The following is a 13,224-nucleotide window of genomic DNA, read 5'->3' as shown; positions in this document are numbered from 1 at the left end:
GACGCGGCACACAATGGTGAATTTATTATCACAAAGTGGGTCCAGCTTCAACCTTTTCCCATAAAGTAGTAAATTTAACAGACAATAACCCATTCACCCTAACGAGTAGTTTTTAAGATATAAATAACACAAACCTACTTTTTCAACGTCCCACAAAGTGTTTCCTTCCTGTATAGCCCGTTAGGTTTGAAATGAAAACAAAATATACAATGCTATTTTCAATGTAAAATGTTACTACTTGTAAAAGAATACACGTCATACATGGGATTGAACACCAAGAAACATGAAAACCAACTGTACACATCCGTGACACCTGGTAAATACACGCTTTTTACTTTTACAGGGACACCAAGAGAAACAAGCTTTCAAATCAAGTCCATTAAGTGAGGCTTCACTGTTGATGCTGCCAATTTTTTTTAACACTTTTTTTATATTTTGCAATTGTGTTCCCCCGGTTGCCCCCCCCCCCCCCCCCGGGCCAATCACGGTAAGATGGTCCACTGGCCCTCGTCCAATGGCTGAGCACTAATCAGTTGAGTGCATGCAGCATCAAGGAAACTGCGAGTTCCCTGAACAGGTTTAGCACGAAACCAATTCTGATTGTGCACAAAGCAATAAACAAATCACCTCTCTGCACAAATGCAGTCGGCTTCACAGATCGAGCCAAGGGATGCATGGGAAAACGTGCCAGTGCTGACGAGATGCTGGATTATTCACCACCCAACGATGAAGTCACCGTGATTTCCATCCCACCACCGGTGTTTTAAATAGCCTGGTTCGATATTGGACTGGCAGCCCCGACAGTTCGAGAACCATTCATGTTAATTTTTTAACATGTTATTTTAATTTTATATTCGGCATTGTATATTCGTTATATAGTTTTTCAATTGTGCATTCTTAAATATATGTAAATGTTTGTTAAGGGTGATAAGTAGGAAATAAAACTTGCAGAAGTGAGAGAGGGGTGCCTCGGTAAATGTGCCTCGTAAAAATCTCCCTTTGGTCGCCAAATCGCACGGCCCCTGATCCTCGGCCACGGAAGTGCTGCGTTGGGGCTGCGGTGGGGCTGCGGTGGGGCCACGTTAGTGCTGCGGTGGCTGCGGCGCTGCGATGGCCGCGGCGGTGCTGCCACTACGAGGACTGGCACTGCACGCCCGAGCGCCGCGGGCCATGGCCGTCCTCCTCCTCCTGGTAGGCCTCGTTCTTGTAGCGCCGCTCCTCGGACACGGGATCGATGTCAACGAGCATCGCCTCCTCCATGTCGTCCGTGATGAGCGCCTCCTGCCGCGGAGGCAGCAGCGCCTCCAGCTGGGCCAGGCCGTGGATGGGCAGGAAGCCCGACGGGGGGAATGCGACCTGGTGACAAAGCGGAGATGGCCGCCCCCCACTGAGCCCCCTCAACTACAAAGTGTCGTGACGACGCACGAGGGAGCGGAATGGCCGCTGCCACCGCCCGCTGTGCCGATGTTGAGAGGCTTGCGCGGGGCCACTCGTGACCCTTACTTGCGCTGAGCGGGGTTTTCGCCATTTTTACAAACTCTAACAACGTGCTCGTCGCACAAAGAAAACCCAACGGTTCAAAATCAAGGCAATGCTGGAAAAAGATCTCCAATGTGTATCGCTGGATTGACCAGTCAAATCAAGCATAGTTGATTTTAAAATTTCCTCTTGCGATTTGACCTCAAGAGATCACTTGGTGGCACCATGTGTGATTAGGTTCGTCTGATCTCTTATGTTCTTATTACTTAAGGTAAGACCTGGCCAATGTCAGTCGGCTGAGTGTTTAGGGGGCTCTTGCTTTGCCTGTGCCCAATCACTTCAACAATACACAACTGTGACCCTGGGTTTGAATCCACCAGGCCTCAAATGTGAATTAAGCAAGCTTGCATTTTTCAGAATTTAGCATGCTTTGCTTTTCACCGAGATACAAGTGGTGAAAAAACTGGACATAAAACCTCGGACGAGGTTGACATTAACGCTTTTGACTGCGATCTCATGTGTTGATGTCAAAGCATCGGTTGGGGGTTACGCAACTTACTTTGAACTGGATGATCAGACGGCCCTTCTCGAATGGGTTGCGGAAGATAGGCATGCCCTCGTTCAAGATGCACTTCACCTCTCCGTGTTTTATGACTTCACCTGCACAGGGATATCACCGCGTGTCACGTCAACCATCAATTGAATCGGGACTGGACACGGTCGATGCGGCCACCTGACGCACAAAATGGCGCATCAAAGATTCGGCGGCCTGCGAGTGTGCGGCCACAAATCCCAAACCATCAACCCGCGTCGTAAACAGTCCGCCACTGCTGCTGTTGTCTTCACTCCTTGAAAGGAGGTATGGACGAGATCCACTCTGCTGCTGAACAAACAATTGAGTGGATAACATCTAAAATTACATCTTTAATCTGCTGTTATTAATCCATACGAAAGAAGACTGCGTGTTACAACGACGATGCTATTAAAGAGAAAAAACCCACCAAGAGACAGGACGAGGTGATCAGAATGTGGACACTGGGATCAAACCGTGAGCCGATATTGGAGATTTAAACTCAGCTCTGGAATGTTGATCGTTTGTCTGGTGACAAACCATGCGGGGGAAAAAAACTGCACGTTGTACTTTAAATTGCTCGAGTCCCATTTGTGAAGGGTTTTTTCTGAACGTGCACAAAAGGGTTACAATCGGATGATTCGATTTTAGGCCGTTTTAATTTCAGGAATTTTTGAATGCAGGTGTTTTTCTGGAGCCACGTACATCTGCAGAGGTTTAGACAATCTAGTGGTTGTGAAATAAAAGACCCGTGAACGGTGTTGCACGAGGGACTTGCAGCATCACTTCCAGGTTATCCTCCACTCTACCAAGTACAGTCTCTTCTCTGTTAGCAAACAGCTGGGAAATGTTTGGCTCTGGGCACTGTGTGCGCACCGGGGTGGGATGTGATGACGATGACCCGGTCGTCCAGCGTCGAGATCAGTCTCTGGAAGCCGCACAGTGCCTCCACCAGCTCGATTTCCATCTCCCTGATGAGATCCTGCCCTTGCCTGGCGAACACATGCAAAGGGTCATTCATCTGTCCAGATCATCAGTCTCAAAATTATCTCAAAGAGGGTCCTACATTGGGAATGATGGGTAAAATTCTGTATGATGGAAGGAGTGCTTTAAAGTGGGGGAAGAAAACCAGAGTATCCAGAGACAACCCACACACGAGGGGAGAAAGGGTTCGTGGGTTCGATCCAGACCATGACACCAGCTGTATATTTCGGGTTTGTCTCTCTCTCTCTGTCTCCCCATGGTCGCATGCATTTTTCTCCAGGTCCTCCGGTTTTTCCCTCCATATTTAGAAATCAACATGTGTTCAGAGTATTTGGCTGCTATACATTTCCACGTGATAAGCCACTTTGCTGAGCTATCATTTGTGGCCAGGTCGCTTCTGAAGGAGCTACAGTGTGGCCTTACCTGGAAAACTAAAAAATATATTTTTGAGATTTACAAACACGCTTTGCTCTCCTGTCACCTCCTGGCCACCTCCCATCCTGGGAAGTTTCTGAGTTTCCCAAATCTATGCGAACCACCAACCCTCGCATCCAAGGCACTGCATTGTAGGCATGCATCATTATGCGTGGAGTGCAAAACCGCAAACACCTAAAGGGGCCAACCAAGCGGCCGAGCTGCAGCGCGTGGGGAGGGGGCGACAGCTGAAGCTACCTCTGAATTTTAACTCTGGGTCTAATGATTAACTCCCACACCGCCGACTTGCTGTCACGGATAGTCGCCATTTTCTTCACGAATTACTTTTCGAGCGACGATCGGGGTCCTCCGGCTTTTCACGTAAACACAAATTCGATTCACATGGCACGGACTTAATAATAATAATCATTTAATCGTAGCATCATTGCACTCCTGTTCATAAACCAGAACTCTTCAAAATCCAATTTACACGACGATTCAAGGTTCGAGTTTATTTTGTTTAATGAGGGGAGAACTCGGGAGACAAAAGAGTCTCAAACTAGAGTGACCTGGGTCGCTGAACCTACAAGACCAATAACATTTTCAACAAAGCACTGCACAATGCAGCCAATAGACATTGGCGCGAAAAAACCCAAGGAGGTCACCAACAACGCATAGCGCTGCTCAGGCTCGCTTTGAATGGAGGGTGGCAACTGTGGGAACGCGGACCGTGGCCAAGTGGCTGCTGACAAGGTAACTCGCGGCGTGAGCGCGTGCCCCCACGTGCACGTGCCCCCACCGAGCGCGTGCCCCCTACACGCACGAGCCCCCCACGTGGGTTCCACGCCGTGCAGGACACCCGACTCACCGGTGGAACACAGGGTGCTCCTTCTGCTCAAGCACGGTGATGACGTCCCCGGGCTCCAGGCCAGGCTCCTGGTCACCCTCGCCGCCGAACTGGATCTTCTGTCCGTCCTTCATGCCTACGCCGGCGACAGAATAGCAACTCTTAATTTACGACCCGCAGTCACCAATGATTGCGTAAAAATCCGATTGCATTTGCTGTTTCACTTCACTCTGGAAATACTCGTTTTGTGACTACACAAATCAGTCGTTAAGGCCCTCTCGGGACCTCAAAGGTGACGTCATCTTCCACGACCTATCTAAAGACACTGCTCACAGTGCCCCCTAAACATATTTTACAAACATAATAGAGGTTTTTTGGGTTGGATCGTGTAAATATAAATGCGGCGTTAAACCCGCCACCACCTGACACAGCCAATTAGTAAGGTTTTTCACGTAAACGGAACATGCAAATTCGTTACTAGTACAGCAAAGCCACAACATTTACATCAGGCAACAACCACATCTGGCTGTTGCCTAATGAAGCTAGTAACGAAATGGCATGTTCTGTTTACGTGACACACCTTACTAATTGGCTGTGTCGGGTGGTGGCGGGTTTAACGACACATTTATATTTGCGCGATCTAACCCAAAAAACCTATATTATGGATGAAATTGGTCGCAAAAGCTTACGTGTTAAACTGATCTTTTACTAACTTGCGCCGATGTGGCCCACTGCCAGTGCAATCACCAAACTTTTCACCGCACCACTCCGGTGTGCGAGCACCCCATCAAAACTACTCCCAGGTTCGGGCGCGAGACCGCCAAGTCCTGGCCACTCACCCTTGTCGATGTGCACCTCCAGGATCTTCTTCTCGCGCACCACCTTGCGGCCCTGGCACTGCCTGCAGCGGTCGTGGGGGTCGATCTGCTCGCCACTGCCCTGGCACTCGTGGCACACCGACTGGATCTGCTGCACCATGCCGGGCCCCAGCTGCTGGATGCGCACCTGCATGCCCGTGCCGCGGCACACGCCGCACGGCTTCACCGCGCCTTCCTTGCCGCCGCGGCCTGAGCATGGTGACAATAAACGCACGCCGCGGGGGGACGTCAGCACCACGCGGCTCGCCGTAGCGGGGCAACTCCTGACCATCATCACCACCACGGCTGCTTTGTGGGGCACAATGCAGGCCCCCGCGTGCCGGCATCTGCACGAGCCGCTTATTCGTAATTTGTCGCCGCGAATTTGCTCGCTTTCGGTGTTGTTACCGGATCACAACGTGGTCTCCTCCCAGCGTTGTGCGTGACAACGATCACGTCTTCACGTATTTCATCTACAGAAAGCCTCACTGGCTCTTTAATCGCTTTCAAGAGGGCGCTGCGTTGGGATGTTTCGGCAACTGCCTTTTAAGTGGCGATTTTGTGTGCGAAACGAAAAAATCCGAACAATTCTGCCAGGAATCAAACCCATCACCTGTGAACTATGCACAGGCTCTGTGCTTTGCGTGTAGCCGGTAAACATCAGCTGGTGTAGGAGGAACACAGCAGGTTACAGGCAGCTACCCAGCCAAAAAATGTTGGACCAGTCAGGCAACCATATGCCTCATCATCTCGTGAATGGTCAGGATTCATTCATGGGCCACCTCCACCCTTGGCTTCTGGACATTCATTTGAATGGTTCTTGTTTGAGACTTTAACCACCTCGCTTGGTATGCAGGAAGTCCGTGGGTTCAATCCCGACCGACACCTGTATATTTGGAGTTTGCATGTTCTCCCCGTGGTTGCGTTGATTTTTCCCCGGGTCCTCCGGTTTTTCCCTCCACATTTATAAACATGCGTTTAGAGTATTTGGCTGCTGTAAGTTTCCGCGTGATAAGCTACTTCGTTGATATATAATTTGTGGCCAGTTTGCTTCTGAAAAAGAGCTATGCCTTCCCTGGTAAAATAAAAATTGTTTAGTTTTATACTGTAAAATAATCTCAAAAGACACTGTACGGAAAGCACTGCCAAAATCATCACCTACATAGATATTTTAGTTTAGAGGCCCCACACACGTTGTTATTGATGAACGTGTGGAGTTTTCTGCGTTGCAAATGAGGGCAACGTAACACGGAGCCGAGCGCACTCCCACACCTCGCTGGCTCAACAACGGACCGACGTAGCGGCGTGGACACGGGGGCCCGGGAGAAGAGGATAAACAACAGCGAGAGATCTGGGCACCACCACCACCACCGCCCCGTGCTCACCGTCACATTTGTTGCAGACAACATTCTTCTGTAGAGCCAGCTTCCTCGTGGCGCCGTTGTACATTTCCTCCAGCGAGACGGTGAGCTGATGCACCACGTTCTTCCCTGCAGGGCACACACACCGAATAATGATGATTGCATTACTTAATTAGGCCTCTCTATCCATCCACACTGGGAGCACACCCTTTTACATCACCATCTAGAGATGTCGGTCACATGACAAACGGGAATGTTGTAATCCTGACAGCCGGCAAAGTGTCGTATGAAGAGCACGTCAAAAGCAATAATTGTGGCTTCTTCTTTGCAACCATTGATGACTGGGTAAAGATTAATAGCTCGCTTAAAGTCAAAGTCATTTCTTGCTCAAATGAGCATCGAGGTGATAGCGGTGGAAATTCCACATTCCTATGGTGGGGGGAAAATCTCTCCCACTGACCACTGTGGACTTCCGCACAAAGTGGTGCTCATGTTATTGACCCGAGCCCCCCACCACCGAGCGACAGGCTACATCAACCAGCCAGCCAGGATGTGAACTGGCAACCTTCTCATTGCGAGCCGCTCGCTCTGCCACCGACAGGTCACGACACCCAGCTGTACCTCGACTCGCACTCAATATCTCACAATCAGGACACTTATTTACCCTGGAGGAATTCGATGCGCTACAAAGCTCTTGTTCACAGATGTTCCAATATCTCTCGGCACCGCGAGCCATCTCCGAGCGGCCGAGTAGGGGGGGAGGGTGGTGGGTAGGCGCGTGCCATCCTCACTTCATTACCTTTGTGCTCACGCTGCGCGCGGCCTCCCCCGCCAAAGAACATATCGAAGATGTCCGTGGGGGAGCTGAAGCCGCTGCCGCCGCTCATGCCGCCCTCCTTGATGGCCTGCTCGCCTCCCTGGTCGTACAGCTCCCTCTTCTTGGGGTCCGACAGCACCTCGTACGCCTGGGAGATTTGCTTGAACTGCACGAAGCACACGCGTGTGCGCACACACGCACGGCGGGGCGGACGCGTCAACGACCACCGATCCACCCCCGCCCGTCTTTTGTCGCGAGAATTTTGGATACGCGGTTGGTTACGCTAATGGCGCTGGTTTGCGACGGCCTACATAGTGGTCAGCTCGCCAGGCAGGCATGTCCAAACCATCGGCTCGTCACTTCACCGGCGGGGACCACAGCCCCAGCAGTGCCGTGTTTGCGCGCGGCCTTGTGTTGATTTCTGGCGGCGGGGACGAGACCAGAAATAGGACAGGAGGCCGTCTCATATTGCAACCGATGCCGTTCAGCCGGCACTTAAAGCACAATTAAGGACTTCAAAAGGTGTACCTCACATTTGATTTCTAAGATGTATCCACCTCAGGAATGAAGGGCATTTTAATCCCTTCCTCCATTCAGATGGTGGTGACTGAGCCCAGGAATCCATTGCTGCGTAGATCGTAACATGTTACCCTCAATGAGCGAGCAACATTTTAATTATATTGCAGTAGGAGCCTGCTACAGAGCACAAACTGCAATGCAGGGGGTGAGAATTTTATTTTTAAATAAATTTGTTATTTAGTACGACTTAATTGAATAGGTTTTTATGAATTATTGTATTAAAAAAACAGACAACAAATCGAACTTTGTAAATGCTTGTCACAAAAATCAGCGGCACCTCCGTGAATCGAAAATCAGATTACACAGTCAAATATCTGACTTTGCACATTTTACACAATTTTTCAATAAAACCAGGCGCAACATGAAAATGCACCTTGTTGCAAAGGATGTAGCAAAAAAAAATACTCCAGTTGCCAGGAAACCAATGCTGTCAGCAAGGACACCACACACAGTGAGCCCTGCATATTGGCTAATGCAGGGCCCCGAGACACAGCCCAGGGTCCGGGTGACACGTGGAACGTTCTGGAACACAGCAACGAGCAGAGAGGGCCTGCAACGCGCCGCCATCGTCAACACCCCTCGCACGGAGCGCAACGTCTGTACACTGCGTCTGTGGTCATGTTTAGCGAACGATCCACCCTCTAGCCTTCAACAGACCGTTGGGACAAATGCTGCTAGTGAGCACCGATGAAGGCCGGTACGGCGCACGAGGGCTGGGTGGTGTTGCCAGAACCAGCCTTTGTCTCCCTAGTGGCGATGTTTACACTCATTTGAGGCCGAGTCGACCTAGGGGAGGCCCAAGAACGGTTCAAATATTCACCACTGTATTGATCGTGAGCGGGAATCAAAGTCGGGTGTTTGAGTCCATAGCGCAGTGCGCTAACCATTGCGCCACCACTCCCCGAAAATGCAAAAAAAGATAAAGATCCCCCGTATAGTCTTAACAGATTGTTGGGTAAGTGTTGTCACCGAGCACCTATGAAGGCCGGCACAACACACGAGGGTTGGGTGGCCAACATCACTCCCGGCCGCCTTTGTCTCCCCAGTGATGATGTTAACACCCCACACCAGGTACTAATTTGAGTCTGAGGCGACCAAGGGGAGGCCCACGACTGGTTCAGTTAATCATCACTGGTGTTGGCCGTGAGCGGGAATCAAACTCGGGTCGCCGGGTTCGTAACGCAGCATGCCAATCGCGACACTACCGCTCCCACGCACATACACCCCCTGGTGGCACCAATACCAATACCCGCCATTCGCCACTAAGTGACGATGACGTCACCACAGCGCACCTGGCATGTGCTAGGCTAGGTGCACTTTGAGGCCACGTGAAGTGTTGAAGGCTCGCTGACAGGTCTCGGGACAGACTCAGGTGCCATCGGCTTGCCAACTGAGATGACTTGTAGATGCATCAGCCGTACCCCCTACTGTGCCAACTTGCTGCATTTTAGCCGCCCGGCGCTCCGCTCATTGTTGTGAGCGTCGCTCCTCTGCCCTCCGTTGTTGCTGGAGGGCGACTCCCTCCAATTTCCCATACACACGCGAGCACACACCGCCAACTACAAGCGGAGCATGAGCACAGATGATTGCAGCACCAGCAGCGTGGCGGGGGGGGGGGCACGCGGCACAAGCGCAACCTCTTCACCTTCTCGCCTTCGTTGGGATTCTTGTCCGGGTGATACTTGAGGGCGAGCTTGCGGTAGGCCTTTTTGAGCTCCTCGGTGGAGGTGGAGGGCTTCACGCCCAGGGTGTCGTAGTACTTCGTCTCTTTCACCATCGTGGCTAAGGGATCTTGGAACTGTGAAGAAGAAAACACGATTATTTATATTTTTTTAAGTACCGGCGATGCACGTTTTGAGTTATCGCCGCAGCCAGGTGATCCTAAGGCAGCGTGTATATAATGTTTGAATAGTTTAATAGTATGAGACTTGGTTTTACCCTTCCTGGCAATAAAACAGGAATAGGTAAAACCTATTCTTATATTTTGATACTGGCAAGGGAGGTCCCATGATGTAGTTTAATTGTAACAAAATGATTGATTGTTAAAATATGAATGTATCCTTTTTATTTCGAAAGCCCTTTTTGTCTTCATAACTATTTTTAAAACAGCCACTGGAAGGTTCTTCTGCTGTGCCCTGTGCTGCCGATCTGCTCGGAATCTTCCAGAAAGCCTCTCGACTCCCGGCTCCGAACATCCAGCTTTTCTTAATGAACCGCCACAAAACGACTCTCAAACAATCCACCAAAACACGTGCCAACAGTCTTCTGCTCAACTCCTGTCAACTACAAGTCCTCAAAAGCAGCCACGTTTCTGAAATGTACTCAATGGCCATTTGCATGCAAGGGAACAATTCTACCAACACAGCCCCATCAGCTTTCCAGCGATTCTCACCAACACGGGCTCAGGAATGTCCTGGTGTGCCTCGCTTTATTATTGCACTTCGTTCTATTACACTTCGCTATAATTGCACTTTTTTAATGTCGGATCTCAAGATAAATGTCGGATCTCAAAATGATCAACTTAGCAAGAGAATAAGATTCGATGAGTAATTACGTAAGTACATAATTTACAATCTGATTGGCTTATGTATAACTCCCGCTTCTTGCATGTGAACTTTGTGAATCAGTCGGTGTAATTTAAACTTTTCTATTTAGTTACGTACATCGTTTATTTAGGCATACTGTAGTTGCATTGCGCTTTGAATATAGTGTAGTTTAAACACGTTTTAAGCCTTTTAGATGCATTCGCAAGTGAAAAAAAAGCATGTCACTCGCTTTATTGCTATTTTCGGTTCATTGCGGTTCCCTGGTCCCCAAGGAACCATCACACCGAAGCTCGCCTCTACAGAGACATTACACATGCCCGAGCCACACGAGACTCGGTTGTTCTGAACAAATATTAATGGGGGGGGGGGGGGTCACACGTGGCTGGGGCAATCTTGCCACAATGCCGAGATTCTTACCTACCTCGCCTGATTTACAGGTTGCGAGCTCGATCCCGGCCCCGATGCCTACATATTTGGGAGCGGTGTGCGCGTCAGTGCTCTCCCCATGGTCGCATGGATATTTCTCCCGAGTCCATCCGATGTTTCCCTCCGCGTTTAGAATGAACACGCGTCCAGAGAATTTGACCGCTACAAATGTCCACGCGACGAGCGACTTAGTAGAGCTATCATTTGTGGCCAGGTCGCTTTTGATAAAAAAAAAACTATATAAGCTAAATTGGGCCTTACCTGATATAAAAAAAAATGTAAATTTTTTGCAAGGGTTTATGATGCGACAAGTCACGGTCCACCAGTGGCCAGCAGGTGACGCTACAGGCGACTCGGTGGCGGCCTCCTCCGCCAAGTTCCTGGACAGCCAATTCTAGAAAGTTCCCGTAGCCGCGTGAACTTTCCACACGGGTCACGAGAGGTCGAGGTGCAAACACCGCTTAAACGCTGGCCGCGCGTTACACCGAGTCAACGTTCAATGTTCACACGAGGCATGTACACACGAGTCAATGTACACACGAGGCATGTACACACGAGTCAATGGTTTCAGGTTCGAGCGTTACACGCGGTGTTTACATATTGCCATTGGCGGCTGGATGTTGTCAAGTTCTTTCGCACCGTACGTAGCGAACCGTCCTAATCGGAGGTTCGTGGTCAGGTGTGTTACTGTTAAAGCTGACGGGGTCACATCAGGCTAAGGTCATTGTCCAGGTGTAAAGGTCAAAGCTACATTCATTGGTCGCTTGCACACAACGGCTCAAGCGCGTTCAGCATTTGGCTGCTGTGAATTTTCACTGTGTTGTGTCAATCATTTGTGGCCAGGTCGCGGCTTTAGAAGATCTTAGCTTGCAAGGAAGGCGAGCGACAATTCCGAGGCGTTGATCGCAGTCGCCTCAAGTCCAGCATCAGAAACGGGGCTCGGCTCGAGGTGGCGACCACCCCCAGCACCACCAAGCGACGCGCACGGAGGGAGACAATAAACCGGTTTATTGTCGCGCTGAACCAATTGACCCTTCGTGGAAAGCCAGGTTCAACCCGCTCACCTATCAACACAGCCTGGCGGACACAGCCCGATCGATTTACCACGCCGCTACCCCGCGCTTGACTGGTTAGTCACCCCCGTGGTTGAGTCACCCCGTAGTTGATCACCCCCGGGGTTGATCACCCCCGTGGTTGATCACCCCCGGGGTTGATCACCCCCGGGGTTGATCACCCCCGTGGTTGATCACCCCCGTGGTTGATCACCCCCGGGGTTGAGTCACCCCCGGGGTTGATCACCCCCGTGGTTGAGTCACCCCGTAGTTGATAACCCCCGGGGTTGAGTCACCCCCGGGCGAGGAGGGGTAGAGTGCTCACCTGCGCAGCGTGCGAGTTACAGGTTGGGAGTTCTCAACAACTTCTTGTTCGCAGTGGCGCGGACGAGCTGGACAGCGGAGTCCGAATCAACCAACTCTGGTGGTACTGCCTCCACACACGGCAGCGGCTCCCTCTGCCGCGAGCCACCGACTGAGTTCAGGGCACAAGCGGCTCACCACAACCTCCACCCACCGGGCGCACGGCTCCACAACAAGTGGCTCACAGCGAGACCCACCAAGAACACGACTCCGCAACAAGCGGCTCACGACTCACGGCCTCCACCCACTAGGCTCACGGCTCTTCAAGCGGCTCACAACCTCCACCCACCGGGCTCACGTCTCGCGTGGCCTCTCTGCCCCCCCCCCGCGCTCTTTATGGGCGCGCGCGGCCGTGGGCGGGGACAGAAGGTTCTGGACGGGACGCGACCATTGGCGCCGGACATGGAGGGGGGTTCCGACAACCTCGTGTGGATGTCTGCAACTAAACGTTTATTGTACTCGCTTTGTACTACCCGGCTTCGCCCGGGACTTGGATTCACCACGCCCGTCCGCCTTTGTCTCCCCAGTGGCGATGTTGACACACCACGCCACTTACTCGTTTGAGGCTGAGTCGACCTAGGGGAGGTCCAGGACCGGTTCAAATAATCGTCACCCGTGGTGGCCGTGAGCAGGAATCGAACTCGGGTCGCCGGGTTTGTAGCGAAGCGCGCAAATCCCCCCCCCCACACACAGGATAAAGACAAAGATCCCCTGTGTAGCCTGTGAGACTGTAGGGGGCAAGTGCAGTTAGCGAGCACCTATGAAGGCCGGCACGGCACACGAGGCTACACGGGGGATCTTTGTCTTTATCCTGTGTGTGTGGGGGGAGGAGCGGTAGTGTAGTGATTAGCGCGCTGCGCTACGAACCCGGCGACCCGAGTTCGATTCCCGCTCACGGCCACCACGGGTGACGATTATTTGAACCGGT

General features: G+C 51.3%; 1 protein-coding gene across 5 annotated transcripts; it reads right to left on the bottom strand.

Annotated features, from left to right (window-relative positions):
- Positions 1 to 12,633, bottom strand: LOC144732376 (dnaJ homolog subfamily A member 1-like). 5 transcript variants are annotated; one of them, XM_078613867.1, is made up of 9 exons: positions 12,259 to 12,633; positions 9,555 to 9,707; positions 7,313 to 7,496; positions 6,538 to 6,642; positions 5,135 to 5,362; positions 4,317 to 4,431; positions 2,927 to 3,042; positions 2,039 to 2,139; positions 1 to 1,356 (listed from the first exon to the last, which is right to left on the bottom strand). In XM_078613867.1, exons 2-9 carry the CDS (start codon positions 9,684 to 9,686, stop codon positions 1,132 to 1,134), a joined length of 1,206 nt encoding a protein of 401 aa, XP_078469993.1. In that variant the 5' UTR covers positions 9,687 to 9,707; positions 12,259 to 12,633; the 3' UTR covers positions 1 to 1,131. The 5 variants fall into 5 exon arrangements, with proteins under 5 accessions (XP_078469993.1, XP_078469995.1, XP_078469994.1 ...); XM_078613869.1 differs by having other exon boundaries at positions 12,532 to 12,623; XM_078613868.1 differs by having other exon boundaries at positions 12,494 to 12,615.
- Positions 12,634 to 13,224: the final 591 nt, after the last annotated feature.

This window comes from Lampetra planeri, chromosome 42 (assembly GCF_965212315.1).
Source record: "Lampetra planeri chromosome 42, kcLamPlan1.2.h2, whole genome shotgun sequence".
In the NCBI taxonomy this organism is placed as follows: domain Eukaryota; kingdom Metazoa; phylum Chordata; class Hyperoartia; order Petromyzontiformes; family Petromyzontidae; genus Lampetra; species Lampetra planeri.
The sequence above is the reverse complement of the archived record's forward strand: the minus strand, read 5'-3'. Positions and strand labels throughout refer to the sequence as shown.